General features: G+C 58.6%; 13 protein-coding genes across 13 annotated transcripts; 5 read left to right on the plus strand and 8 right to left on the minus strand.

The window, feature by feature from the left end:
- Positions 1–1,023: 1,023 nt before the first annotated feature.
- On the plus strand, positions 1,024–3,258 carry B0T26DRAFT_669542 (uncharacterized protein; the record flags this gene model as incomplete). The annotated part of the gene is made up of 4 exons (XM_060439067.1): positions 1,024–1,037; positions 1,237–1,284; positions 1,553–1,716; positions 1,784–3,258. The coding sequence occupies 4 exons, from the start codon at positions 1,024–1,026 to the stop codon at positions 3,256–3,258; spliced, it is 1,701 nt and encodes a 566-aa protein (XP_060301976.1).
- A 625-nt stretch (positions 3,259–3,883) lies between these two features.
- Positions 3,884–4,394, minus strand: B0T26DRAFT_682869 (uncharacterized protein). Its single transcript, XM_060440766.1, has one exon. The coding sequence runs from the start codon at positions 4,194–4,196 to the stop codon at positions 4,029–4,031; it is 168 nt and encodes a 55-aa protein (XP_060301977.1). The 5' UTR covers positions 4,197–4,394; the 3' UTR covers positions 3,884–4,028.
- A 2,055-nt stretch (positions 4,395–6,449) lies between these two features.
- Positions 6,450–7,160, minus strand: B0T26DRAFT_736143 (thiolase-like protein; the record flags this gene model as incomplete). Its single annotated transcript, XM_060443291.1, has 4 exons — positions 6,450–6,483; positions 6,548–6,778; positions 6,858–7,059; positions 7,106–7,160. The coding sequence occupies 4 exons, from the start codon at positions 7,158–7,160 to the stop codon at positions 6,450–6,452; spliced, it is 522 nt and encodes a 173-aa protein (XP_060301978.1).
- Positions 7,161–8,684: 1,524 nt separating this feature from the next.
- Positions 8,685–9,728, plus strand: B0T26DRAFT_669544 (uncharacterized protein; the record flags this gene model as incomplete). Its single annotated transcript, XM_060439068.1, has 1 exon — positions 8,685–9,728. One exon carries the CDS (start codon positions 8,685–8,687, stop codon positions 9,726–9,728), a length of 1,044 nt encoding a protein of 347 aa, XP_060301979.1.
- Positions 9,729–10,005: 277 nt separating this feature from the next.
- B0T26DRAFT_633233 (uncharacterized protein) lies at positions 10,006–10,668 on the minus strand (the record flags this gene model as incomplete). The annotated part of the gene is made up of 3 exons (XM_060436523.1): positions 10,006–10,068; positions 10,146–10,325; positions 10,390–10,668. The coding sequence occupies 3 exons, from the start codon at positions 10,666–10,668 to the stop codon at positions 10,006–10,008; spliced, it is 522 nt and encodes a 173-aa protein (XP_060301980.1).
- A 786-nt stretch (positions 10,669–11,454) lies between these two features.
- Positions 11,455–13,204, minus strand: B0T26DRAFT_631727 (uncharacterized protein; the record flags this gene model as incomplete). The annotated part of the gene is made up of 3 exons (XM_060436382.1): positions 11,455–11,872; positions 12,200–12,567; positions 12,782–13,204. 3 exons carry the CDS (start codon positions 13,202–13,204, stop codon positions 11,455–11,457), a joined length of 1,209 nt encoding a protein of 402 aa, XP_060301981.1.
- Positions 13,205–14,526: 1,322 nt separating this feature from the next.
- Positions 14,527–15,855, minus strand: B0T26DRAFT_596109 (acyltransferase 3; the record flags this gene model as incomplete). Its single annotated transcript, XM_060435607.1, has 2 exons — positions 14,527–14,638; positions 14,810–15,855. Coding segments are annotated over 2 exons (1,158 nt in total), but the record flags the coding sequence as incomplete, so codon positions are not given.
- Positions 15,856–16,912: 1,057 nt separating this feature from the next.
- On the minus strand, positions 16,913–18,901 carry B0T26DRAFT_631652 (nucleophile aminohydrolase; the record flags this gene model as incomplete). Its single annotated transcript, XM_060436377.1, has 4 exons — positions 16,913–17,729; positions 17,789–18,261; positions 18,317–18,685; positions 18,719–18,901. 4 exons carry the CDS (start codon positions 18,899–18,901, stop codon positions 16,913–16,915), a joined length of 1,842 nt encoding a protein of 613 aa, XP_060301983.1.
- A 400-nt stretch (positions 18,902–19,301) lies between these two features.
- B0T26DRAFT_632568 (uncharacterized protein) lies at positions 19,302–20,227 on the minus strand (the record flags this gene model as incomplete). The annotated part of the gene is made up of 2 exons (XM_060436455.1): positions 19,302–19,852; positions 19,903–20,227. 2 exons carry the CDS (start codon positions 20,225–20,227, stop codon positions 19,302–19,304), a joined length of 876 nt encoding a protein of 291 aa, XP_060301984.1.
- Positions 20,228–20,659: 432 nt separating this feature from the next.
- Positions 20,660–21,008, plus strand: B0T26DRAFT_633005 (uncharacterized protein; the record flags this gene model as incomplete). The annotated part of the gene is made up of 2 exons (XM_060436499.1): positions 20,660–20,806; positions 20,880–21,008. 2 exons carry the CDS (start codon positions 20,660–20,662, stop codon positions 21,006–21,008), a joined length of 276 nt encoding a protein of 91 aa, XP_060301985.1.
- A 712-nt stretch (positions 21,009–21,720) lies between these two features.
- B0T26DRAFT_5556 (uncharacterized protein) lies at positions 21,721–23,583 on the plus strand. Its single transcript, XM_060435578.1, has 3 exons — positions 21,721–22,430; positions 22,503–22,934; positions 23,026–23,583. Exons 1-3 carry the CDS (start codon positions 22,054–22,056, stop codon positions 23,330–23,332), a joined length of 1,116 nt encoding a protein of 371 aa, XP_060301986.1. The 5' UTR covers positions 21,721–22,053; the 3' UTR covers positions 23,333–23,583.
- Positions 23,584–23,833: 250 nt separating this feature from the next.
- B0T26DRAFT_745197 (uncharacterized protein) lies at positions 23,834–24,460 on the plus strand (the record flags this gene model as incomplete). The annotated part of the gene is made up of 1 exon (XM_060444528.1): positions 23,834–24,460. One exon carries the CDS (start codon positions 23,834–23,836, stop codon positions 24,458–24,460), a length of 627 nt encoding a protein of 208 aa, XP_060301987.1.
- Positions 24,461–25,250: 790 nt separating this feature from the next.
- On the minus strand, positions 25,251–26,783 carry B0T26DRAFT_736148 (Indoleamine 2,3-dioxygenase; the record flags this gene model as incomplete). Its single annotated transcript, XM_060443292.1, has 1 exon — positions 25,251–26,783. The coding sequence occupies one exon, from the start codon at positions 26,781–26,783 to the stop codon at positions 25,251–25,253; it is 1,533 nt and encodes a 510-aa protein (XP_060301988.1).
- Between the last annotated feature and the right edge of the window lie 860 nt (positions 26,784–27,643).

Consider the following 27,643-nt stretch of genomic DNA (forward strand, 5'->3'; position numbering starts at 1 on the left):
ATTGGACGTACACTCAGCAGTGCCCGATCAATTCCGAATCTCACCCAGATCACTACAGCGACAGGCGGCCTTGTAATCGCAATGGGCACCGACTTCTAGCGACAGGCGGCCTTGTAATCGTAATGGGCACCGACTTCTATCAACTGACGGTGGGCCATTTGCTTGAGTTGCCAGAAGATGGCGTGCAGAACGGCACCGGTGCATCGGACGCTCCATTCGAATGCAGCTGGGATGGGCAAGATGAGGAGCCTGAAGATGAAATGTCCAACTCGGAACTGACATGGCCGAGCTTACGGGGTGTCACGCGTCTGACATCCCCGGGCGGGTAGCAGCTTTGACGAAGAGCCTGCGAGCTTAGACCGGCCTCTTTCGCCGGCTGAAGCCACAAACGCCATCGAAACACCGCCAAAGGGCGTAGAACGGCCTAGTCAGGTCGTCAACGAGTTAGCCACCAACATTGGGGCAAACACAGTTCCCGACGGCGCTGTCGCCCTACCAATGGCGCATCACGTTTCCAATTCGAAGAATCTTGATTTCCTCTCCCGGCGAATCCGCCAGTCGTCAACAGTTCAGGAATATTCTTGACCACTATTACGCTCAACGACGAGGAAAAAGCGAGGAATCCGCGGCAAGCAGATCAGCCATCGGGCCTTTGATGTCCACACATCCTTCCGGCTCATATGCCGAGAGAATACACCAGAGCATGGATTCCCCAGGACAGTCGGTTCCTGGGCTGGAGGTGAATGGCCCTTTCGCAATCTTCGTCCTTGAGGTTCCCCTATGGCTAGGCAATATGGGGACTACGCAGTCTTCTTTTCTGGAGACCTTTGCTGAGGCGTCTAACTTCACGTCTCGGGATGAGATTGAGGGGCCGTCGAGCTGGTCAACATCGGGGAGTATCAATGGGCTAATTGAGAGGGCCATGAGAGTGAATGACGCAAGAATTGAAGCGGTAGAGGCGCAAAAAACGACAATAAAAGTGAATGACGCAAGAATTGAAGCGGTGGAGGCGCAAAAACGACAATGAATATGACGGAGTGAGTGTTAGCGGGGGTGAGAGGAAGGACAAAGTGTTATTAGTCATTATTAAAGTTGGTAAAGTCAACTGATTCACCTTATTCGGGGTTTGGGGAATTAATTAATTACGTTGAGCACCTACAGCGCGCAGTTCAAGCTAGAGAAGGTAGTAACACTAGATTGTTCGCGCTAAATGTCAATTACATAATTACTCTATAGTCTGATCAAAAGCTCAAAAGCTCAGGGGAAGCAACCTAGAAGTACGAAGTAAGATCGGGTCTTTCCTCGGGAGTCAGCGACGCAGCTGATCGCAGTCGATCCTGACGTGTATGCCCGCCCCATTGGCTGTGATGGACAGGGGTGCAGTCCACCATCGGACTTCTCGCGCTTGGGGCATTTTTGCCGAGTCGCCGCTTCCCTCGCAGGGCGCCAAGAATTATTTGGTCTGTGCTTTTCCATGCCCCAAAACCAACTGTCAACGTCACTGCCATCCTCAAGGAACTGAAACCATCATCGCTGCCATATCCGCGCACAGACAATCAATCGTCTTGTCCAATCCCGACCGCGCGCACGAGATTTTGACACCCCAGCAGCATCGTCGCCTCTTCGCGCTCACCTCGCCTCCGGCTGTTGCGGGCTCTCGGAGACTTGTCGTCGCCTGGCACGAGGACGGAGAAAAGCGCGAAAAGCACAGACCAAGTGGGTCAGCGCCCGTCTTTTGTCCCAAAAACCCACGTAACGGCTCTTGGGCGTTGAGCCCCGCCAGGCTCTGCCATGAGGTGGCGCCCCCTCAACGTCGCGAGCGTCGTGTCGCCACGGGCGGTGCTCACGCTAGCGGCGAGCGGCACGCTATGGCTGATGATCTTTGTCTACCACAACCACGCTCTCTGGCGTGACCCGCATGGTGCTTATTTCCACAGCGAAAATGCCTTTGACCTGGGCTATTCGCGCGTGCGTCAGGAAGAGGCTCGCGCCTTTCTCCACCAGTACTCGCGTGACCCGAGTTCAAGCCCAAACCCAAGCTCAAGCGCAAACCCAAGCTCAAACTCGTCGAGCACCGAAGGCCTAAACGCAGCCTCGGCGCCGCTGCACGCCGGCGACCACCCCGCGCTCTGCGCAGCCTTCATCACCATGCGCCGCACCCACCCCGACGCGGCACACTACTTCCCCGACTCCATCGGGTCGATGCTCGCGGGCCTGTCTCCGCGGGAGCGCGCGGCAGTCAACCTGACCATCGTGTTCGGCAACGTAGCCGGCGACGCGCAGCACGCCGACTTCGCAGCCGCGTACCCGTGGCTGCCGGCGCTGGTCGACCGCTACGGCGGGTACGAGGGCCTGTCGGACGGCGAGCTGGCCGAGCTGGCCCGCCTCGAGGAGGCGCGCGACTTCCAGCGTAAGGGCGTGCTCGACTACCTGTACGCCCTCGAGCGCTGCTACAACGACACGGCCGCGCCCTTCGTTGCCGTCTTCGAGGACGACATCGTCTTCGCCGCCGACTGGCTGGCCCGCACCCTGCTCGCCCTGCAGCGCCTGGCCACAGCCACAGCCCCCGCCGGCTCCGACCCCTGGCTGTACCTGCGCCTCTTCTACAGCGAGACGTACATGCTGTGGCTGTCGGGCGACGACTGGTGGTACGGCCACCTGTGGGTCACGCTGCCGCTGGTCAGCGCCGCGTCGGCCGCCGCGCTGCTGCTGGCCCGCCGCGTGCAGCGCCGCGTGCCGCTCGACGTGGCCACCGTGGTGGTGCTGTCGGTCGTCGTGGCGCCGGCGTTTACCGTGCTGGCCTTCATGGCCGGCAAGTACAACCTGCCCATGTATGCGCTGCGCGACGGCGGGCTGCTGAACCACAAGGCCATCCTGAACATGGTCGGGCGGGTGGACGACGCCGGGGTCGTGCCCATGGACGCCCAGGGCTGCTGCTCGCAGGCGCTGGTGTTTGACCGCCGCCGCGTGCCGGACCTGGTGCGCGTGCTGCGCGAGCGCGGCCGTGGCCAGACCGACCTGATGATCGAGGACTACTGCAACGACGCGCGCCACCCCATGCACCGGTTTGCGCTCGGCGAGCAGGCTGTGCAGCACGTCGGGTTCGTGAGCAGCCGCGGCGGCGGCGAGGCGGGGCCCAAGAGCGTGTGGGCGTTTTACTTTGAGGAGAGCACCGTCGAGGAGCTGGAGCGCAGCAGGGCGAGTGCGCTGGATCGGATAGACTGGGGGTTGTTTGACATGCTGCGGCGGGGGGGATGAGTATATAGAGCGTGCGGGTAAGTGGTGTAATATTTTGTATCATCGCTGCATTTTCGGGGCATCTGTGCATTGGGGGGGATATCAAGGTAATTAAACTTGCAAATTTTGCTGTCTTGTCATCTTTGATTCTTGTTCAGGCAGACGTGGAAGCGAAGCCCTCGCAAAAGCCCGTCGCTCGGACGACCAGGGGCCCCCTTGAAAGACAGGGGCTAAACAAAGACGCGAGACCCCTGACTTGGTCTCAGCAGAAAGGCGGCCACGAACCTCTTTGCCTAACATGGCCATGCCAAGCCAAGTTCGACCTGTCAGATTCACACCCCCCTCATTTAATCTCAGCCCGGACAGTTACCAGCGCGCCGAGCGCCGCAATAGTGGTCTCGCCCATAATCTCAAACACGGCCACGGCAGCAGCAAAGTCCGCACGCAGCCAGTTGCGCAGCTCGACAGCCATGAGCGAATCAAGTCCATATTCAGACAAGCGGCGCGCGAGGCGTCACGGCGCCGACGAGCAGCTGCGTCTCGCTTTTCCTCCTGCCACCACCAAACTCGTCGTCGGCTGGCGGCGCGCAGTGGTGCGCCAGCAGCGCCAGCAGCGCCAGCAGCGCCAGCAGGTCGTCGGGGCCGACGGGGTTCGTGTCGCGCGCGTTCTCGCAGTTGCGCCGGTAGTCGTCGCGCTCGGCGATGATGCCGATGGCGCACATCCAGCCGAGGTCGAGCAACACGGAGCGGCACGACGACGCCGACCTGCTGTGTGTCGCAGCCAGCGCGTCCTAGAACGTGCACCCTGCTGCGTAGTTCCCCTGTGCGATTAGCCCGTAGATCCCCGTGAGTGAGGATAGCAGGATGAAGAAGTTTATGGTGTCTGGGAGCGACGTGTGCAGGTTCCAGCTCGCGGACACTTTGGAGTCGATGGTCGCTGACCATCGCGTGTGTGTCATGTTGTCGAAGACGGAGTCCTGGTCGTGGTGCTAGTGCTGAAGCTGGAGAGGATGTGGCAATGGAAGGATTGGGGGTGGAGAAGAAGATAAGAGAAGCGGGACCTACATGCAAAGCCATGGCGCGTTGATGCAGCCTTTGACAGGCGGCATCCCGGCGGCGGCGCACTCGACCAGTAGCCGCGCGAGCTGGCCCGCGTCGGCGACGTCGCAGCGAGGCGAGGCGCCAGCACACGCACACCCCTGGCCTCGAGCGCGGCGAGCACCGCTGCCGCTACTACCCCGCTACCACCGGACCGCGACGGCACGATCAGGTGCCACGCGCTCTTGCCAGCCATCAGCGCTAGGATCGCCCGGCCGAGCCCGCCCAGCCCGCCTAGCCCGCCCGCCACGACTCACGACGCGCTGCTGTCAAACTGTCAGTCGCTGCGCCGGCGCACCGTGTGTTTCTGCCGTGCTCGCGAGGTTAGCGCCGCTCAGGGGTAAGTAAACAACAGGCCCTGCACAAGGAGGAAGACAACTCACAGGAACGACGTCGTCCCTGCCCAGCGTGACGATAATGCGCCCGTGTTCTTCCCGCTCTGCATGTAGCGGAAGGCCTTCTCAACATTCGAGACGGAGAACAGGTGCAGAGGCTTTGGGTTCACAAGTTCCCCCGAGGTCCAGCGTGCGGAACTCGGCCCGCTCGTCGGCATCGCCAAACTCGCCACGCGCCGCCTCGAAAAACCCCGCGGATATGTCGCTGTTGTCAGTGGCGGTCAGGTGCTTCAGCTCGGCCACGTAGCGGCGCAGATACGGTACGCCCGGCGCGGGGTCGGCGTGCGGCACCAGCGCGAGGGCCTTGCGCGCCGCCACGTGAAGCGCCCGCTCCAGCCGGCCGTAGAAGGCTTCGAACGCGGGCTCGTCGGTGGCGAGGGGACAGCCGGGCTAGCGCGCCGACAGCCTGCTCCAGCTAGGCGCGCGTGCGCAGCAGGCCCAGCCGCGGCTGCCAGGCGATGTTGTACAGCAGCGTGGCGTCGACGTCGGTATCTTGGGCGGCACTGCTCGGCCGCGACACCTCGGCCCCGACACCTCGGCCATGACCAGGCGCTCCAAATACACAGCAGCGACCCGTCGGCGGCCACGGCACATACACTGCCGTGCACGCCCGCAGCCAGGCTGGCGTCGGGACGCGCCGTCGCCGTCATGTGCACGTCGCCTATCCTGCTCCACGGCCGCCGCGCTGTCGCCCGCAAGCAGGTTGACGGCCATCATGGCGCCGAGAGCCGCCGTCGTAGTAGCGCGCAGCTTCCCTGCCAGCTGCCCGCGCCAGTAGGCGACCTTGCACGCGGACTCGTGCGACAGGGCGCCGATGGCGCATTCCGCGGCGATCTCGCCCGACGAGTGCCCGACCACGGCGGCCGGCGCCACGCCGAAGCTTGCCAGCAGCTCTACCAGTGCGATTTGTAGCACGGTGCACAGCGGCTGGCTGTACTCGGGGCTGTGGATGTGCTCGGCGCCGTTTAGTTCGTCTGCGCGCGTGAGTGACGATATGTTTACTTCAGGGGTTGGCTGCAGGGTGCATCAACGACAACATCAACTTACCAAACACGGACCACGCACACCCTAGACCCTTGAGGATACCATCCGACAGCTTCAAGCTGTACTCAAGCACAGGGTACCGCCGCAGCGGCAGCCCCATGCCGGCGTACTGCGCGCCCTACCCGGTGAATACGGACGCGACGCCGCCCTTCATGTCTGTCGCCACGCGCACCGGCGCCGGCGCCGCGAGCAGCGAGGGGCTTTTGTTTGTGTCTGTGTTTGTGTCTGTGTTTGCGTTGTCGGCCATGGCGTACGTGCGCCACGCCATGGCCGTGCGCCGCGCGGCGAGCGTGGGCGTTAGACCCGCCGAAGCCAAACGAGTTGACCGACACACGCCGCAGCCCGGCCGCCGGCCACGGCACGCTCCGAGTTGGCACCGCCACGTGGTAAAACTCGGCGTCGATGTCGGGGTTCATGGTCTCGAACAGTGCGTTGGGCGGGATCACGCCCTTCTCGAGCACTTGGATGGATTTCACTTTGCCGGCCAGCCCGCTTGCCGTCCCGTGGCCGATGTTCGCCTTTACGGAACCACTGGGGGGTGAGTGTGACTTGCACGTAGATCGTCGCGTCGGGCGAGCGGTGGTTTCTGAAGACGCGCCCGATGGCCGACATCTCGATTGGGTCGCTGGTTGGTATGCCCGTTCCTGTGGTTGGTGCCGTTGTCAGTGTCTGTGTCTATTTCCCTTTCCCTTTTCCTCTTCTCTTTCCTCTGCTCTCCTTTGTCTGTTTTCTTTTCTCTTCTCGCACCGGACTCACCGTGAGCCTCAAAGTACCTCGTCTCGGCAAACGACAGACCCGCCTTGGCGTAGACGTGCCGCATGAGCGCCCCCTGCGCGTCGGCGCTGGTCTGGGTCAGGCCCGGCGTGCGGTCGTCCTGGTTGGACGCCGTGGGGCGCAGCACGGCGCGGACGACGTCGCCGTGCCGCAGCACGTCGGCCAGCGGCTTGATCAGCAGCGCCACCACGCCCTCGCCGCGCGCGTTCCAGTTGGCGCGCATGTCGAAGCTGAAGCAGCGCCGCCGACGCGTCGCCGGCGCGCATCGAGTTGCAAGCCATGTCTAGCGCAACCAGCCCGCCCGAGCACGCCGTGTCGACGTGCACGCTCGGCCCCCGCAGGTTGAAGTACCAGCTGACCCGGTTGGCCAGGATCGGCGCCGTGCTGCCCGTCATGGCCATGCGCGGCGACGCGTCGGGGTCCTTGGCGAACACGCTCGACATGTCGTTGGACATGGACGCCGCGTACACGGCCGTGCGGCTGCCGCGGACGCTCTCGAGCGGGATGCCCGCTGTCTGGTCAGCAGGGGATCAAATCGGTGGCCGCTGGCTACTAACCGTTCTCAAAGGCGTGGTAGGCGGCTTCGAGTTCCCAGCGTTGCTGCGGGTCCATGGACGCCGCCTCTCTGGCCGTGAGGAAAAGAAAGGGGCGTCAAACACGCCCGGGTCCTCGCGCACAAAGTGGGCCCCGCGCCCGTGAAGCTAGCAGGTATGTCAGAGACTGTTGAGCCTGGTAGACAGACACGAGATGGAACGCACCGTGTTTGGTTTCTTGGATCCCCCGTCATGAAACTCGTGGACCGTTGCCCGGTCCGCGGGCCACTCGGTCATGACATTTTTCTTGCTCTGCAGCATGTCCCACGGGCTTGCCTCGTCGACAATGTCCTGGGGCACCTCGAAGGAGAAGCTGACGACGGCGAACGGCTCCATCGAGGGGGTGGAGTCCCCGGCGGCCATTGTGACGGTTGTAAGTATCGTCTTGGCACGAAACAGAGTTGGGATTGTCTAAAAAAGGCTGTATGTTGCGATTGAATGATATTCACCGAACCACGTCACAAACACGCCAGGTCACGTCCCGAATCTCTCAGCACGTGATGAGCGTGTAGAAGAGGTCATATATTTCCCCTTTTATAGTCGCGTAGCATCGGGCGGCCATCTTCAAATACATCATTCTCGTTCTACAACCCTGAAACGCACTCATAGTCCTCGGATCCGAGTCCGAATCTGAATTCTAAAGCACAAATCACGAACCAGGAGCCGCAGTCAATATCTCTCGGCAGAGCCACTCGATGGTCGTGTGCGGTACAGTGGTTGCCGGCATGGGAACGCAACCACCGTATCAGGTCGCCGTGCAACCATACCATGGATGTGTAACGAGATTGTCCTAGCCAGCATTGTTGCGTAGATATGCAAGCTACAGTTGTTACAAAGCTTCTGCACGATGGAGGCAAGCCGCTTGGAGGTGCGCAGCAGTCGCGCAATTCTACCTACCCTCTCGCATATTGCCGCATTGCTGTCTGTTTGCTGTTAAGTGCTAAACACGGCCTATGCTAAGTAGATAGTTGAGAGTGGAGTGGAAAACTGAGTCCAATGTCCGTGGGCTACCAACTTCCTCGATAATCCCAACTCGGTGTATCAGTCGCCCCAGCCGTGAACTTGAGGCTCAACTTCACCCAAGCTGAAAGTCGACCGGCTAGCTCAGCGTCTTATCAAGAGCAAGAAACACAGGCCCCCGCAACCGTGCTAGGAGATGCCGACGCAGACTCGACGGCCCATTTCCTCTTTGGGCGCTTCAGCTGCGAACTTGCTTGCCGCCAAGAGATCTAGAGCCCACCCCGGGCATGCTAGCGCAACTCCGATGGCGCTACGCAACGAAAGACGATAATTTCTTCCCGAAACGGCTCTAACCAGCGGTCTGGCCAGAACTCGTCCAGCACGCCGCACTAGTGGGCGAATAGATCCAGCAGCTAACTGTTGAGTGGGAATGGTCTAGGCCGCCGCAGCTGAGACATGGCTGGCCGTCGGGTCATCGTGTTAAAACGGCTGCTTGCTCGCTGATGGTTTTAGAACCGATGCTCTAACATCTTCTCTTTCACTCCGAATCATATTCTCGACTCCCTCACCACAACCGCCCAAAATGTCCTTCCAAACGCCAGGACTCACAAAATTCGCCGGCCTCGCATCATCACCCGCAGCCGTCTACTGGGGCGGCAGCCTGTGGGTGTTCTACACGACCACCGCCGACAGCACCAGCATCTGGTACGCCGAATCCACCGACGGCGGGAACAAGTGGAACGCCGCCGAGAAGGTACCCGCCTCAGGACTCAGCATCGCACCCAACACATCGCCGTGCCCGGTCGTTTTCGACGGCAAACTGTACCTGTTCTTCAACGGCTCCAGCAACAACGGCACGTTCGTGACCATCTTCTACGACCCCGAGTGGTCGCTCGTCAGCGCCGTCGCGACCCTGACCGGCGTGCCCATGGGCTTCCTGCCCGGCACGTCGCCCGCCGCTGCCGTCTACCGCGGCGAGGTGCACCTGTTCTGGAACGGCGCGGGCGACAACGGCGTTTTCTGTCTCACCACCAACGGAACTACCTGGGGCGCGCCGTTCAGCTGCACCGACTGCGTGCCTGGGTTGAGCATCGCGCCCGGCACCAGCCCGTGCGCTGTCAGTGCTGGCGACGCGCTGTATCTCTTCTGGAACGGCCGCGGCGGCACCGGCGCCTGGTACGCCACGCACACGTATGTCGCAGGGGACGGGCTGGTGCGGCTAAACGAGGCCTGGTCCGCCGCGGCGTCGGTCAAGGCCCAGGTCGCCGGCATGGACTTCTTCGCCGGCACCAGCCCGGCGGCGCAGCCGCTCGACGCCAAGGATGCAGCCACGCTACGGCTGTTCTGGGTCGGGCCGGGCGGGCCCGGCGAGGGCGTGTCGTACTCGGTGTTGGGCGCAGGCGGGACCTGGAGCGCGAAGAAGCTCGTCGCGGCCGAGGTTGGCGGCCAGGCGCTGGCGGCGGGGACTTCGCCGTGTGCGATCAATTTCACCGCCGGCTTGTTTCTGTTCTGGGCTGGTGCTGACCAGACCCTGCGGTTTGCTGAGCTGCCCAATGGGTCGTGGGCCGATACTATAAAGGCGTTTCCCAGGCGCAACTTTGTGCGCAAGCCGGCGGGTAGAGCGTGATGGGGCTGGGGGTATTGGCGCATGCAGCTCGGTGCTTGATTACGACGGGTATGAAAGATTGAATTGTTTCAGAATGCATGGCCTTCTTTGAGCATTTCGCTTGCAATTGTTGACTCCATCCGGCCTGTGGAGGAGAGTGCCCCTGAGAATTTCACACAAGACTGTTTTATGCTTGCACTCATCACAACTTAGAGAACACTCCATAGTAACACTAGCTTGTAGGTAAGCTACATTCGCCAGCACTCAATTATCCAAAAACTTCCAGCACCCCCAGCGTCTACGACGTGCCGGCGGGCAATTTGTAGCACTTGCTCTTCGGGATCGACTCGTTCTGGTCCCACTAGATGTTTCAGAGGTATTAGCACCGCGCCACCACCATTCAACCGTCCACGGATTCTTGGAATGCATTGTACGTACGTGCTCATGAACGCAACCGTCGACCCAGCGCCACCGGTCCGTGGTCGAGTACTGGGCGTACGACATGTTGGTGGCAGCATCGAAGCACCAGGCGGTGCCGGACTCGCTGCCGATCTTGCGGCCGTTGCAGAACAGCGACCAGATGGCGCCGGGGCCGTCGGCGTAGCCCGCGTGGTGTTGCTGCAGTGTAGCTCCTCGTCAGTGCTAGTCTCATTTGCAAGAGACACAGAGCGATGTTTCCCACCTTGTACGTCGAGTCTATCAGCGAAAACATGGTGCGCGGGTCGCCGTCGACGACAAACGCGCGGTAGAACTTGTACGCGCGCAGCGCCGTCTCGTCGACCGTCACCGACGAGTTCGGTTGGCACAGCGCCGGCGGCGCCTTGAGGCTGCACAGGTTCTCTCGCTTGTACAGCCAGCCGTCGCCGGTCGCGAGCGCCGAGCCCTGCGCGTCGCTGGCCGGCGCTGCCAGGCAGGCGAGGGGCGCCAGGACGGCGGCCGAGACGAGGGTTGAGAATCGCATCGTTGCGGTGGCGGGTCTACAGGTCCTAGGCGGTTGGACCCCCGTTTTCGAAATGTCGAAACGGCAAGCACGGTGGATATATAATTGGGAAGCTAGGCACCAAGCGTCTGTCTGCATGGGGTGACGTTGCCGACTGATATTATTCCGATGCGGGTAAATACCAGTACCAAGCGCCGTGGTGGCGTCTGTCTTAATTAGGCACCTTGTGTTAATTTGCCAGCAATCTACGAGCTCCAAAACCACACGGAGCTCGCAATATAGGCCAGGAGAGGGGTATCTTGGTTCCTTGGCACCTAACTATATCGAGTCTTTGACTCCGCGAGGCAACGAAACGCCAGAGATCTCAGTTTCTGTGAAGAGTGCCGCGGTCCATATTCACCTTGGAGAGCTGTTGAAGCTGCAGAGTGTATGAGATGGGTGTGCTTGGAAGTTTCCGGTAATGTTCTGGCGAGGTCACGGAGTGGTCTGACATTGCCCACCGCCATGCCATGCCCAGGAACGCAACAGTATGGGTAATCTCCCCGAGCCAAGTGTTTCGGGGTTGTTGGCCAGCCAAGTATCAGCTCAAATTAAATTTAGAGAGTGCCAATCGTCTTGTCTTGGTCTCCATACTGTTATCGGTGTCGAGATTCCGACCACGGTAGGTGCTGTGTCGGCAGCTTGTCTGTCACTGCCATGCCGATTGCGATGTGTTCCAACACCAGACGGGCAGTTTCTCATTGCCTTCATGTCCATCCTTCAACTCAGCGAGCCTAACTCAGCGAGCCAATGGGCAGCAGTGCTAATTTAGATGTGCGGAATCATCTGAAGCCAAGTTGGTATCCAATAAACACCAATTGGCTCGCTCCGCAAAGCAAGGAAAGACTCAAGGATGATGAAAGGTCGAGCTACAACGGCAGCAGCAATAAGGGCCCAGAAGATGATGCCACAGGTGTTTTGAAGCCACTTGATGCCCATGCCTACTACTTTGTCGCCTTGGTTGAAGGATTCGTCGAGCATTATAAACCCGCCCCACGCGACCGACCATGCAGAGACAGCGACGCAAGCCATCCTCCAAAGAAGCGCCTCAACCCTGGACGGAAACTCGTGGTCCCAGGCAATCGAGTGGAGGCCCGAATATAGCCCCTCGGCCAGCAGAACCAGTCCTATCTGGGCAAATCCGTAAACCGAGTCGTCTTCGTCCAAGGCGGCGAGATCGTTGTGGCTCAGCAGCTTTTTGGGCGTGTTCCTGATCTTAACTAGACCTAGGCAGCTTCCGAAGTCGCGGGCATCCACCACGCAATCTGCGCCGACATGCGAGCAGAGGGGCATCGGTCGTTCCAAGCCCGGTATCCCGTTCTCTCCCAGGATCCTCTCCCAGCGCAGCAGGTCTTGTTTCTCAAAGCGGACTAGATTGCCGTAGACCTCCCTAGGCCCGAGGCCGCACTTCAATGCTTGACGGGGAGGTACTTCGCCCAAGCTCTCTAGGTCCTGTAAACGCTGCACCTCCTTTGATGATTGGGGATAAACAACAGTCCCGTCCGATGCTGACTTGGTGAACTGGGCCTCGATCATTCGAGCCACGATACCATTGAGGGCGTGAGAAGAGTCGATAATTTCGGGCTGTCTCACGTCTTGAGGTTTCTTTCCTGAGAGTAAGCCTATGCAGCAAGCTCTGCCAATTCCGTTGCAACTTACCCGGAACCACACTGCATATATCAGCAGAGCGCAGAGCACGTGTACCATGGTATGGATCTCGAGCAGTGCGATAGGCAGCCCGTAGGCGGCGCGGGCGATGCACTGGGCGGCCATCCAGCAGACCTGGCCGACTACGAGAGCCTTTGCAATCGAGTCGGCCTTGCTCTTGTCGTCGATTCTTGTCCGTATGCGGTGAAACGAGTCCACCGAGAGGCATCCCGTCTGAAAGAGCTTTATCATGCCCTTACCAGTCACGGGTACCGTTTCCGGCGCTCCGCTGCCGACACGGGCCCGTTTCTGGTGGCTTGACGGAAATACGTCCCTGACGTGGACATGAATCGCGCCCATGTGGATGAAGAAGGCGTCCCGCATAGTGAACTGCGAACCAGTCGACAAGGGTCAAGTGTCACTACTTGCACAACCAGAGAGACGACACCGTGAAAGAGATAGGGATCGAGGTAAAAGTAACTAAATAATAACAGTCACAAAAAGAAAATGATTTCACTCGCACCTTTCCCTTAACCCCCGTCTGCCTCTCAATCTCGGTATTGAGCTGCAGCACAAGCGTCTTTGCGCGCCGGAACTGGCTAAGCGCCGTGTAGACGACCATTTCAGGGCAGACGACAGCCCACATGGCCCAGACAACCTTGTTCATGAGCTGCCTGCGCCTGCTCTCATCTGCCGACGGCACATTGAGATGGATAACCGTATAGACGCAGGCCGTAAGCGTAATTACGCAGCTCCAAAGGATATTCAGGGTGCCGCGGTAGGCGTAGCCTGGGACCCAGCCGGGCGCCTTGATGGTGCGCAAGGCTGTCGTGTCGTTGGCGTGGGCTTCGATCTGTGCGGGGACCGACATGGCGTCGCCGTCGGCGGCGGCACTGAGCTGCGCCATGGCCAGGGCCGCCGTGACGAGGACCGCAAACGCCATTTTGGCCCAGCTCCGGTGTTGTGGTGGCGAGCGATGATGAAGGTTGCTTTGAGACGTCGAGGAGATGGGCGGGTTCAAATGGGCGCCATCGTGTCCTGGTGCAGTCGTTGAGGCTGTGCAGTATCTGCCTGACCACTCACACATTGGCCTCGACTCTGGAACTCAGCCCCCGCCACATTCCGAATATTGCGCGAACACATTTTGAATCTTAAATCACCGGTACTAAGCCTGGGAGCGGGTCTTGCGGCCATCGAAAATATGGTCGAGAGCGGCTCGCTGTTGAGGACGCTGCTTGTTATGACGGAGGCTGTTGGCATTTCGTGGGATTCCGAGAAACTATTTAGGTTCGAAGGCTCAGGCAAAAAAGAAGGGGTCACCTGCCATCCCTAGTGCAAGGACCCGAACGCCACGTCCTAAAAGGGGGTTAGGTTAGAGTCAATAAGCCAATCTTCCATAGTGTAAGAAGATAGCTGCTTTAGGGCTTATAGGTGGTCTAACGAGCTTGAATGGATTAGTAGTGTAGGACGGCACCTAGCAAACGCGTTGGTGCCGTAAGACTTCGAATCCTAGCCACTGTGGGGGGCCGCCCTTTTCTTTTGCAGAGGCCAAAGACGCCCAGCACTGGGCATGACCAATCAAAGCCCGAGAAGCCCAAGAAGCCCGAGACAAGGATCACCACATCACCAACACGGCAGCAACACCGAAGCAAGCAAGTGGTCGCCGCTAACGATTAATTAGTGATACGCGGGGGACGGAAACCTTATTGGAAGATCTTAGGATGCACCACGTCAGCTTGACACCAACAATCCAGAGCATAAAGCAACGACGGCCCTTCGCAGCCCGGCCGCAGTCACAGTGGTGCCGAGCGCGACATGTTTTGGACATTGCACAGTCGTATTAATTGCTATGAAGAGACGACCCAGACGCCGCATCCGCTTCGCCATGCCGACTCCGTGGGGCTGGACGGAAAGAAGAAGCAGAGGAATAAAAGAATATCACCTCCCCGCCAGCGCCCAAGCCGAGATGGCGCGCGTCAGGCGGACGGCAGGCACGTCAACAACACGATGAAACAGGTCGCTGGCCCAGAAGAGGGCGAGCGTGTTGGCGGCGGCGGCGGCGGCCCAGCGCCAGGCGAACGCGGCGTGGGCGGCGGCGCGCACGGCGGCGGCGTCATCGACCAAACCCGCGGCAGCGAGTCCCGCGGCGCCCGCCTCGCCCGCCTGCAGCGCCGCCGCCGCCGGATGCAGGTGCCGCTGGCCGACGATGTGGTTGACGGCGCCGTGCCACAGGTACAGCGAGTACGAGATGCGGCCGAGGTACTGCGCGAAGGCGCTAGTGAAGAGGCGCTGCAGGAGCGGTTCGCTGTGGTGCTGTCCGCTGCTGCTGTTACCGACGGAACCGTCGCTGCACGCGGACTGGGCGAGCTCGATTTCTGACTGGGGTATTGCAGCCTCGTCTTCTCTAGCTGCGCTGCCACTGCCCAAAGGCCGCCGCACACCCCACCGGGGCCACCGCTGGAGAGGCGGCGAGTACATCAGGGCGAGGACGAAGGCGATGGACCCGGTTGAGATCCAAAACTGCTGGATGCGGTCTTCGTTGCCGCGGTAAAAGGACGGCACGAGAGTCGAGATGGTCCGGAAGCCCGGGGACGACGGCCCCCCGGCTTGCGGGTACGACATGAGGTGGACAGAGGCGGCGAAGAGCGCCAAGGTGCCGACATGCCACAGCGTTGTCGCGTTTGACAGGTACGCTCGAACCGTCTTTAACACTGTCGAGCTTGACGGCAATGACAAGGAGCTGTCAGAGAGCAGGGACGACGGCGGCAATACCAGCGACAGCTCGGCGAGGAGCAGGCCGACGCAGAAGAGTGTCTGGTCGTAGTCGCCCTTCACCAGCTGCCAGTAGCCGGCGATGGAGACGCCGAGCAGGTGAACCCAGCGCTTGGACCGTGAAAAGGCAAGCAGCAGGAGAAAGACTTGGAGCGACCCCTTGAACTCGGTGGGAATGGTCCAGAGGTGGCCGTTGTAGTCGTTCCCCCAGAGGCCCTCGCGTCCCGTGACGGGCCGAAAGGGGCTGACAGTCTTCTCGGTTGTCGCCAGCCAATGCCAAAACTGCTCGGTCCAAGTCGCGGCGCGCGGCGGTATGTCGCCGCCGCCAATGTTCGGGATGAAGATGTTGTCAAAGCGAATGAGCACGGCTGCGATGGCTGTTGAGGCGATGATCGGCAGATACAGGCGAAAGGGCCGGCGGAAGAGGGAGCCGGCAAGACTGCCGAGCACCCTGTCGCCTTGGCCCTTGTGGATGGCCGTCAGGGTCTTCAGGGTCAGCACGTAGCCCGAGATGATGAAGAAGATGGTGACGCTGGAGCGGCCCGAGTGCAGCACGCGAACGATTGGCAGCTGCCAGAAGAGAAAGTCATTCTGGCTGGAGCCGTAGGCGCGTCCCAAGTTAGGGAACCAAAGGTAATTGAAGTGGAAGATGTAGACGACCAGAGCCGCAACGCCTCGGAGACCGTCGAGATAGGCCGTGGAACCGAGTGGCCGGCTACGGACGGGGGTTGGCGGTGTCCTGCCTAGCAGGCGCCGATATAGCGAGAGGACGAAGGACGGCAGAAGTATTGACAGGTGCTTTGCAAACGATGACACAAAGGGAAGCGCAAAAGACAGCCTGGAGTGGGCAGCGCGGAAGATGGAGGATATCTTGTGCCAGCCAGTGGGATTCCAGACCCATCGGGCATACGTCTTCTCGTTCTCTACCTCGTCGCCTGAGTGCACATCGCCGTTATAAAGCTGGTCTGAAACCAGGGAGTAGTCTACGCTAAGGCGCGTGTCTCGGTGGGGAAAGAGCGGCATCGCCTAGAAAGGGGCGATTGTCAAGAGCCGACGAGTCGGCGTGTTGACGGTTTGGCATTCGCGAAAGAAGGGGAAGTAATCGAGAGAAGACGGCGGGGGCCAGCACGCACTTCTTCGAAGACCCTCAGCTTTCCATTGTCGGCGGGCTGCTTGGTGGCGTACTTATCGATGCAATAGTGGCACACCATGGGCGCATCTATTGGTGCAAGTAGCACCCATTGGCAATCGCGGGCGTCGTCTAGCCGGGGCCGAGGGTGATTCGTCAAAGCCAAGACAGATCTGCTGGCAATTGTAGCACCGGGTGCGGCTGAGACTCACTACGGGCACTGGAAATTGAATACGAGGTAATTGCCTCGGCACATGTTATAAGCCAAGGATCACCTCGCAAATTAATGGTCTTAGTTCAGACAGTTGTTAAGGCCCAGAAATACCAGTCTCATAATATCTCGAGTGTTCTAAAGTGAAGAAATAGCACAGCAGGTCAACGTCGTCTGCACCAAGGAAGACCCGGCTTTAAGGGGGGTTTGTCGAGTCCAAATCATGATCTGCGGGCATTGCTGGTCTGCACCAATTGCGTAGTGTCGAGTCTAAGACAGTCACAAACAGTTCCTAGCGGCTTAGTTGCAGAGAGTGAAGGCCTTTGTAATTTGTGCGACAGATCCGATAAAGGTTACTGCCAAGCCGTTTGCACACCCCCTATCGAAGCAAGTTTGGGGGTTCGAAGCTAGACCTCCAGGCGAGTTTGGTGGTCTAGAATGCGCCTAGCCCCTAAAATGCAGCGCTGTTAAATGAGAGGCGCCGATGCGCCATCGCCACGCATATCACTGCCGGCCGAATAGACTCGCTGCCCGTCGAATGTGGCGTCACGATGGACGCGGATAACCTGACCGCGCCCAAAAAGCGACCGGCTCGCCCCCACGAGAACCTTGACGTCGTGGCCCAATTGCGCCAAAGCCTGCACAACTTCGTCACTGATCCCTTCCTCCAGGTAAACCGTGCTGTCAACGTTCTTGCTCGGGTCTGTCGACTTCCCGGGAAGACTGACGCCAATGCACACGCGCGGGGCGTCGAGTGCAACCTGAGGGTTCATGCCAAAGACCGCCATGTTCAGCAACACCTGGACGTGACCCTGTGGCTGCATCGCGCCACCCATGACACCGAGCACAGTATGCAGGCTACCATCGCTGGCGTTGGTCACCAGCGCCGGTATGATGGTGTTATACGGTCTTTTGCCAGGCGCATATGCGTTCGGGTGCTCGTGATTGAGATGAAAGCCGGCTCCTCGGTTCTGCAGCACGAAACCTACGCCAGGAGGGATAATGCGACTGCCAAACGTGTCGGCCACGCTGTTCACGAACGAGCACGCATTTCCCTGCGGATCCGTGACGGCAAGATAAATCGTGTCGCTGGTCTTGTGCACGGGCGAGCCAGGACTCAGCACCACAGAAGCTCTGTCGGGTTGAAACAACGAGGCTCGTTCAGCGAGATACTCATCGGCGATCAACGACAGCGGGTCGATATCGGTTGCCTGGGGATCGGTAATGAACCAGGAGCCGTCCGCAAAGGCTATCTTTAAGGACTCGACAAGGGCGTGGAGATACCTAGTCTGAGTAAGAACGGGGCCGGAGCTATTGCTTCGAGTCTTCGTCGGGTCACTTACACAGCCGAGTTGTGATCTTGCTGGCCAAACTTTGGGATCTTGCCCCCCTTTTCCAACGCCTGCAGGATTCCAAGTGTGATCTGAGCAACAATGCCCTGCCCATTCGGCGCGTGCTCCCAGAGCTCGATTGCTTTGTCGTCCTGAGAGCCGTCCTTCCGAAATGCCTGCGGCTGGAGACGAAACGAGATGGGCTCGGTGATATCACTCCCGAGCCTTTCATGATCTTTGAGATCGTCCAGTGTCAAATATCCACCGATACTGCTGGTGGCCTGGACAATCGCTTCAGCGACAGGGCCTTCGTAGAAGCCCCCCTTTCCGTGCTCCGCAAGCCGTCGAAAGGTACCAGCCAGGAGCCCATTCTTGTAGAGCTCTCCAGGTCGAGGCGCTCTATGACCCAGTGGCGCTGCTGGGTCCTTCTTCAACAGATCTATCCCATTCGGTTTGCCCCGGAGTTCATCCTCTGTCGCTGCCCACTTGACACTACTAGTTAGCAGTGTATCCTCTCAGCGGAGCCACGCGGCAACTCACATGGTAGCTACTTATTTCACTGATGGGACAGCCGTTCTCGGCAAGATCAATGGCGGGAGCAAGCACTTGTTCCAACGACAAGACACCAGAGCCGAAACGGCTGACAATGTCAACCCATGCGGCAGCAGCGCCAGGAACCGTCACCGAGAGGGCTGAGGTCGGGGGGATGGTTCCGTAAATACGGTCAACGATGTTGAGATCGCGACAGATGTCATCAGGCTTCGCCTTTGCTGCTGAGCGTCCGGAACCGTTGAGAGCGTGCACCTTCTTGTTCTTGGCATCGTAGAACAGGGCAAAGGCATCTCCCCCTATCCCGGTCATGGCAGGATCGACAAGATTTAGAACAGCCGCGGCTGCAACAGCAGCATCCTAATGGGCGTTAGGACGGGTGCCCAGCGCCACATGCATGGGGAGACTTGCCGCCGCGTTGCCTCCATCGCGAAGGATCTTCAGAGCAGCCTCATTTGCCAAAGGCGAAATCGTGCTTATGATTCCCTTTGTACTGTGGACGACACTCCGTCTGCTCGGAAAGGCGCTAAAACTATCACCGCCATAAACGAAGGGCGCAGAGGCTGGTTCGGACATTTTCGGTTCAGATGAAACAAAGCCGGATTGAAGACGTAAGGAGCAACTCTGAAAAATACAACAAGGATAGCAAACAATGCATTTGGGTTATGGCCGTGAAAGGTGCCCGAGAAAGGTGCCCGATGACCGGGCGACGACCGGCTCCCGTGACTCAAGTGCGATGCCGTGATCTGAGGCTAATTGGTTCCACAGCCCGACCATCGGCTTGGGCACCAATCCGGCCCCCAGGGCCGCGACTGCATGTGCAAATGTCGATGTTAACGAACTGGAGATAAATAAATAGCATCGCGATATCCACACAAGTTTCTGTCGCTCGTCAATAATTATGGGCGAGGATGTACTGCGGCGACGAGACATGGAATTTCGTCAGCCAACAGTTTGGCGACGAGAGCCAGTCACCTCAGTCGGCGGATATTTGGATCTCCCCCACGCCGCCGCCCTCTCCAAGCGTCTCGCCGAGCTTGACAAGCGTCTTCTCGTAGACCCGCGCCACATCCATCTCAAGGCGCTCGACGTCGTCGTCGTCGTCGTCATTGTCGTCATTGTCGTCATTGTCCCAGGCATTGCTATCACTTGGCCAACCGGGTCGGTCCGGTCCACTGTCGGTCTCTTCAGCCCCAGGGCTATGGTCGGTCTCTCTTCCATCCTCAGCATCGTCCTCGTCCTCATCTCCAGGCCCCTGGCTCATGGCGTGCACCACCAAGACACGGGTCTGCTGAACTAAACTCCTGCAACGAACCATATCTGTCCGAGACATCCCAGCTCGAAGGCCATTCTCGAAGCCCGGAAGCGCTTCTTTAGTATCAAAATCCTCGCCGGAAAGCAGACTGGCAAAGCAGTGGTCAAGCTTGCGCAAGAGCGAAAAGGTGGCTTTCGGTGAAGCAGAGAAGGCCGCGACCCAGGTGTTGAACTCGCCCGCGACGTTTAGGAGGTAAGGAATCTGGAGGCTGGCTGGGCAGGAGTCAGCGAGCAGACGTTTAAGTTGGATCAGAAGCACTCACGGGTTCCCGACAGCCAAATCACGTTGACGAGGTCTTCGGCATCTTTGCACAGCTCGGCCATGGACTTGTAACCCTTGAACTCGTCGCTGCCCACTGCGACGACACCGGATTTCTTGGCGAATCGACGGCTAATGTGCATCATGCGATCCGTGACAAAATGGCGCACCATGTCTTCTTTCGCGGAACCGGGGCGGAGGGCGCGGCCGCGCGGATGCGGAAGGCCCGAGATGGACCTCGTCGATGCTGTACTGGGTGCTGGCGACGGCAGGGCGTCAATCACAAACCCTCCTGCGCCAGTCGCGGGGGTTCCAACTCGGTTAGCCATTTTCGGATTTTTGAATGTGGAAACTGTTCAATCGGTCATAGATACATTGCATGGTCAACCAGGTTGAGAAATGGTGGTCAATTGCGCCTGAGCGTGAGCGTAAGCCGAAGCGGAAAAGAGTCAATCGCCTGTCGCCTGAACTTTTAGACAGCAGCCATCTTCTTTCAACTCGGAGCTTGCTACCCCCCAGTACGTAAGGTAGCGTGCGGACAGGTGACCCGCTGGAAGCTGCATCAATGGCGGGGTGATGTCACGGGCTCTTCATGACGCTTCTAGCCGAAAGCGGAAACGGCCCCACTATTTATTTCGGCGAGATCCTCTCTTCAGCACCTGCAACCTACTGGGCTAGAATTTTCTAGTTCCCGTCACCCATAAACAGCTGTCCAAACCACCACCACAACTCAACAAACCAGAGCCGACCAGCACGCAACAATGCCTTCCACGCGCGTCGTTGTCGAGAGCCAGGGCGGAGCCCCGCGCCACAGAGCCTCAAACTCCAAGGGCTTCATTGCGTCGACCTACCAAACGTTCACGTCGGAAGAGAATGCCTCTGTTGTCCGGAGCGTCGCCTTCTTCGGGGTTAGTTGCGCCGACTACCATCTATTCGCCGTTTGCCGGGAACCCAATTCTCATATTAACGCCGCTCTTGCAGGTTGCTATCGCCTTCCTCGCGAGCTCGTGGTCCGAACTTCTTGTGTCAGTATCCCCTCTACTCGACTGCCAGCGCCAGCCGGGTCAGCGCGCTAATGGCCAGCAGACAATAAATGAGCAATCACCTTGACGTATCCGCGGCGCTTTCTTCGACATCTTGACGATGACTCCGAGTGGCCGCGGCCCGTGTATAACAACATCTGCACCTCGTGTATAATAGCGACTTGAGCAGTGGGGTGTTTAGGGCGATGGAATTCCTGGCTTCTACCGCAAAAGGCGTTCACGGTTGCCCACCTCAATTTAATAATTTCACAGCCATGGTTCCTGGGCTTATGCGATTGGAAGGTTTTGAACCGGATGCCACCGTGTTTGGCGATCTGGTGCTCTCCCCAGACATTCAGGGGCATCGGCTCTGCGATTGATACCCGATCACAACTCCTTTCCCCTTTCCCAACCACACCTGGCCGTTCACTCCGAGATTGACCTCTCTCACCCATGGTCTCTTTCATTTTAAGTGCCGAGGAAGATCAATTTGACGTCCCATTACTCACCACGGCTTTCGTTGGCAGTTGCTATGGAAGTCGAGGTCCATATTGAAGGTCGACATTATCCCCAACAAACTGTCAAGTTTGTGCCTCGTTAGCTATACAGCTAATGATACTGTCCACTTTGTATTTTTGTCTCGCCTTTCAGGGGCAAACTGCCCTCCCAGAGTGATCGTTTTTTTTGGTCATGTGAGAGTTTTTTTTTGGAAGGAAGTTGGCACATTCTGTTCCGTCATGGCATGGACAGTGCTCTATGACTCCTCCCGTCTCTCCTTCCAAGGGGTCAGGCTGACAGTCAGATCTCATAGCTGCCTCTCTTCTGGACGATAGACGGACGAGCTAACGGCAGACTAGCACACAATTACAACCGAATTTGATATGCCAGGACAGACCTTGTGTTGTCCGATGTTTGACCTCCTGCTGAAATGTTCCTGCCTCTCGCCTAGCGTCACGCGGCCGTTTGGACCTGCCTCGTCACCTCTACTCCCATCCTGACTGGGAAGGCTCGTTGCGTTAAGGCTGCTTGGGGCCACTGAGTGCACTCTAAGTCTCGACAGTTCTGTCCGAGGCATTCATTTCCAGCATCTCTTTTTGTGCCCTCTACGAAAATCCTCTTCCCAAGACACGTACATGATGTGGCTCCCAATCACAGCCCTTGGGGCCGTCGCCTGTGTCATACCTATTGTACATGGTGCCGTGCGGGACTGCGGGCAGCCGCCGTCGGGCTCGCAGGCCTTCTGGGTTCTTGGATGCGCGAAGCCGATTGTCGTTGAGCGTGCCGACCCCATCGTGAATCCCGGGAAGCCCTCCAACCACGTCCACACCATCATGGGTGGCGATGCCTTCGACTTGGAAATGGACTTCCAGAAGACGCAGACGTCGACTTGCACCACATGCGGCGTGACCAAGGACCTGTCGAACTACTGGGTTCCCACGGTGTACTTCCTCGCCAACAATGGGAGCTTTCTCGACGTGAAGCAGGTTGGGGGCATCAACATTTACTACCAGTCAGTCGTTCTTCTTGCAGTGCCTATGACGTGAATTGATCTCAGGCTTATTTTGTCGCCTCGTATGCACAGGGAGCGCATGGACTGGACAGACTACTGCGCGGGCAAGACACTGCAGCCCTTCCCCCCCGAGTTCCGCATGGTCGCCGGCGACATGACTCTCCGAAGCTACAACTACAGCTCGATGGAGCAACGGGCCATCGAGTTCATCTGCCTGCCCGCCAACGGAGAGGCCGGCCTGGATCCGTTTCCCGGCTTTCCCAACCGGACATGCAACGGCGGCCTGCAGCTCCGCGTCCGCTTCCCCTCGTGCTGGGACGGCAAGAACGCCGACTCAAAGGACCACCAGAGCCACATGGCATACCCGTCGGGACTTGATAACGGGTTCTGCCCCGACACCCACCCCGTCCGAGTCCCGTCGCTCTTGTACGAGAACACCTGGGACGTGGCCGCGTTCAACCACCTGCGGAAGCCGGGAGACCAGCCTTTTGTCTTGTCTCAGGGGTACGTGTCGATATGAACCTCTCTCTTGATCCGCACATGTGCCTCCTTTTGTGGCTGCTAGCTGACGGGTGTCAATGGTTTCTTCGTATAGCGATCCCACGGGGTACGGGTATCACGGCGATTTCTTGAACGGGTGGGACACTGAACTCTTGGAGAAGGCGATCCGCGACCCGTCGTGTGGAAACAGCAGCGGCGGACGCATCAACTTCTGCAAGACGTTCCAGCCCTTCTTCCAGAACAACACGCTGCAGAACTTGTGCCCATCCATTCCGTTGAGGGTGGAAGAGCCAGTCTTTGATGTCCTCCCGACCCTCCCCGGATGCAATCCGGTTCAGTACGGGCCTCAGAATGCCATCATCTATCCGTGCGACAACAACACCACCCCCCGGCCGACTTGATCCCTTCGTGTGCCAGGTCCCGGGAATCCTTTTACGGCTGAGATTTCTGAAAGGGCAGCGGAGTTCGGCCCCAATGGTGTGACTGGCTGCGACCGCGATCGCATTACCAAGCCGCCGGCAACAGACAATTAGATAGCAGCGGTAGAAAGTATGAGTTCCTCCCTTAGTGGTACCGTAATACAACTAAACACTATTCCTTGTCCCTTTGTCGCCATCCAGCAACAATGGCCTTTGTGTGACTTGTCGACGGCCAGTACGTATACTGAGACGGGAGCGACTACAACACAGAATGAACAATGAACAACAAGGAGTTGTCCGTTGTGTGTCTATAGCCTCCAACGCCTATTAGAGCAACACAGCTATACTCGTTTCCCAACAACAAACTCTCACGAACACAAACATAAGAAACAGGCAACCGTCACCAGATACCCCTATAAATCCCGGCAAGTACCTACTTATTTAAAAAAAAAAAAAAAAAAAAAAAAAAAAAAACTATTGATCATGCCTGCAGTCTCACTGTCATCTTCAGTCGATTCCTCATCGCTCTACTCCCCGCCCGCGAATTCATCCGTCTCCTCTCTATCACTAGACTCCGAGCTGGCGAACCCGAATGCCATGATCGTGGCCGGCAGCGCTGTGTCAACCACGACTGCCACGACCACTGCCCCGACCGTTTCGGCCGTCTCCGGCCCCACGACGGTCAAGACAGGCACCACCACCACTGCCGCCTCCACGAGCACCACTGCCGCCTCCACGAGCACCACCACCACCAAAGGTAAGTCCTCCAGACACAGCAATTCGTCGTCCCGCGCGAGCAACAACAGCAACAAGGAAATGCAGCTCGTGCGCGAGAAGCGCGGCACGGCGAGCGCGAACGGCTCGGCCAAGTCGGGGCGGAGCAAGAGCAGCAGCAGCAGCAGCGGCGGCGGCGGCGGCGGTGAGCGCCCGAACTCGCTGATGATGTGGCTCGCCGGCGCCCAGGGGGCCGGCAAGTACAGCCTCGAGCCGGTGCCGGAAAAGCGCAAGCATAGAAGCAAGAAGGATGCTTCGGTGGCAGAAAAGGCAGGTGGTTCCCCTGAGGAAAAGAAGAAGAAGGACGCCAAGCACGATCCCCGCAAGACTAACTAAGGCTTTTCATAATAGCTGCTCGGGCTGCTCTGCGGGCGGTGATCTTTCACCGCCGCCGCTGCGAAGTAGCAGAGAGGTCGCATTAGACGGTATCACCACGTTGGCACTGGCATGCAGCCAGACCACTCAAGGAAGAACATGTGGTGCAGGTGGTGCACACCTTGGAGGGTGCATGGTAGAGAATTAGAGTGCCTGTACAGCACATACATGCTGGTACAGCGCATACATACTGCAGGGTAGTTGTTTAATAGCAAAAGAATGGCAATATTGGAGTCTTTTTACGAATATAATGTAAATAAAATGTAGATTGTGAAGGTAAATGTGAAGGTGTACATGTAAGATTAGCTTGTGAAAGGACACAAAGAACACCCGTAGAATGTGACCTCGATATCCGAGATTATGAGTGACAAGGCCACACTCAAGATGAGTGACATGATCGCATCCATCACTTTATCGGTGGAGGTGTTTTATACGGTTTCACAGATATCGGTCCAACTCAGTTGTACTACTCAAGAACCCGCGTCACCCAAGCCGCGAGTTCTCGGACGCGGGAAAATGAACCGAGATTTAAGTTGCTGTCCCCTAATAGTGGGAGCTTTCGCCTGGATTGGACAGTGTATAACTAAGAGGGGCTTCCTTCCGTAGGCCAGTATGGACGAAACTGACACGAGCATTTGCACATTCAGCAGTCGAGATGCTCGAGATTTCTAGCCCAAAGGCGTTCGATTGAAGCCCATGAGCTAAATTGGCCGTTGCCAATGGCCAGGTGCCCGTGCTCGCGACGCCGAGTCTAATAGTTGCAGATTCCACCGACGTCATCATCGATGGTCCAGGTGCCAGCCAGGCCGGCGACACCAACTTCCTCGATCGGCAATCCAGCCCCCTCTTCGGACTTGCCGGCGAAGAAATCGCCTACGCCCTCGGTCTTTACCTGCCGGCTCATGAAACGCCGAGCCCACTCGTCTATCACGGGCTCGCCCGTCTCGTCGCGCGCCTGCTTCAGAAAGGAGATGAGCGCGGTGCCGCCGGTGCCCTTGAGACTGCTGCTCTTCTTCTCGTCCTGCGGCGTTGCGCCAGCATGGCTACGGGTGTCTAGCGCGATACCCTGTGGCTGGCGTGACACGGTGGAGAGGTCGATCTTGCGCCGCGTCGCCTCGGGGCTGCGGCTGCGACTGCGCGCGCGTACTTCGCGACTGGGTATCACAATGTACCGTGTCACGATGGCGATGTGCTTGTCGCGCAAGTTGCGCAGCATAGCAAGGCACGCATCGTAACCCAGGCATAGCGGTCGGTCCTGGCGGTTCTCCTCGACGAACTCGCGGATGTTTGCAACCGCTTGGACGTCACCGAGGAAGCGTGCGTGGGGTCCGGGCATGTACCGGCGCATCTCCGTAAGGAAATTGTGCTTGGGCGCCGGCGCACGACCTTCGCGCTGGTCGATCTGGTCTGCCCGCCCGCGCTTCTCGCCTGTGGGGCGATGCTCAATACCGAGCACCACATCAAAGAACTGTATCAAGCTGCTCTGGGCATTGCTGCCACCAGAGTACTGGCGGAACTTTTCTGTGCCTGACCCGTCTTCGTAAATGACTCCGTTCGGCAGCCCAGCCTCGGCCATGTTCTTACTGCCAGCCAGATAGGGGCGAATGCGATGATAGAAGATGATGGGGTCGCAACTCTCGTGCATTCGCTGCAGGAGTGTTGTAAGGTCATCAAGCCGCTCGGCAAAGGTGTGCAGGCAACGGGTGACAGTTGGCGCATCGTTATCGCGGGCTGCGGCGATGGCAGTCAGCATCAGGGGAATGATGGGCGCGCCGCGGGCTTCCATGGCGACAGAGACGAGGTAGAACCATGATTCGTCAGTGGAGCCCGTGAACGTGTTGAGAGTTGCGAGGTTCTCGAGGTTGTCAATGTCCTCGTCCATAAACAGGGGCTTGAAGTTCCAGAGGCAGAGGGAGGCATAGGTGGCGACGGGCGGCACCTCGAGACGTTGCGACACCTTCAGCAGCGGCACTGCAATAGATGGCGGCAGCCGGTCACTGGGACTATCACCACCCCAGATGTAGCCGTGAGCCATGAAGGACAACAGCGAGTAGGCCCTGCGCCATTCTGCGTCATGTTCCAGACCGATGGTGGAGAGCACGGGTAGACGATCGACAACCCCCCGTAGACGCTTGCTGAGAATGAGGCCCTGAAGGTTAGCCACAACAGCCTCCCATTTGTTGTAGTAAGGGTCCGGGAGTCTCGTCAATGGTAGGACCTGGGGGAGGAAGCCATGAGTTGGAGAGATTCCATAGTCGGCTAAGACCGGGATGGGCGGCAGCATGACTCTGAGCGACACGGACACGAAGGCCGGATTCCGGAGAGATACAGCGCTCCAGGCCAGAGAAAGCGATGAGGCTGTGCTTGTGGTTCAAGGGTCTTGCTGCTTGGGACTCCCCAAAGCAAGCACACTTCTATGGTGTTTGTGACAATTGACAAGGCAAGGCTGAGTCTCTTGTGTAATACGCAGAGCGCCAAATGGGGAAGTGGGTGAAGTAAGGTACAGAGTAATGGTGGGTGGGCCAAACAATTAAGTCCAGACGCAAGGAGTATACAGAATATAATCTGTAATACCCCTCAGCCGTTCAAAAACTCTGCTGGCTTGTGAGCATACGGCGAAGTTGAGAGAGAGAAAAGTCTAGGACAGGTAGGGGAAGTAGTGGCTGGGGACGACGCCATTATTAGGTATAATGGATGAGTCGGGGGGACCCGGCAAGAGCGGGACTTGACGCTGGCCCGCTCGTAGGCGTCTTAATAATTGCGGGCAGAACCTGGGACAAAAAGTCGCCCCTCAGATGGATTCCATACTGCCAAGCCTTGTGACTGGCGTGACTCTCAAGCGTCTAGAAATGTCTTTTTCGGCTTTGACTTTTGGCCGGTGGGGACCACACCTAGTTTGAGGGAAAATATCGCAACGAGGTTACAAAGAGTCGCCTGTTGGCCGTTGGCCTGATGGACCGCCTAAGAGGGCCGCCCTCCTGAGCTGACCAGTCTAGGCCCTTCCCGAGCCAGCTCCGACCACGGCGATTGGCTTGGATGTTTTGCCGGCGTTGCGCATCAGGGTCCTGGGTTTCTGCGCTTCGACAATTTCGTCGGCGTCGCTGAAACGGGGCACGGCAGGGAAGCCGAGGAAAGGGCCCTGGA

This window comes from Lasiosphaeria miniovina, assembly GCF_030549165.1.
Source record: "Lasiosphaeria miniovina strain SMH2392-1A chromosome Unknown B0T26scaffold_1, whole genome shotgun sequence".
In the NCBI taxonomy this organism is placed as follows: Eukaryota; Fungi; Ascomycota; class Sordariomycetes; order Sordariales; family Lasiosphaeriaceae; genus Lasiosphaeria; species Lasiosphaeria miniovina.

What these genes read in the sequence shown, in the direction of transcription:
- B0T26DRAFT_682869 (XM_060440766.1), bottom strand. Translation starts at nt 4,196, where the DNA reads ATGACACACACGCGATGGTCAGCGACCATCGACTCCAAAGTGTCCGCG.
- B0T26DRAFT_5556 (XM_060435578.1), top strand. Translation starts at nt 22,054, where the DNA reads ATGATGTGGCTCCCAATCACAGCCCTTGGGGCCGTCGCCTGTGTCATA. An exon ending in GGCATCAACATTTACTACCA is followed by an intron (nt 22,431 to 22,502) that starts GTCAGTCGTTCT and finishes TCGTATGCACAG; the next exon opens with GGAGCGCATGGACTGGACAG. An exon ending in CCTTTTGTCTTGTCTCAGGG is followed by an intron (nt 22,935 to 23,025) that starts GTACGTGTCGAT and finishes TTCTTCGTATAG; the next exon opens with CGATCCCACGGGGTACGGGT.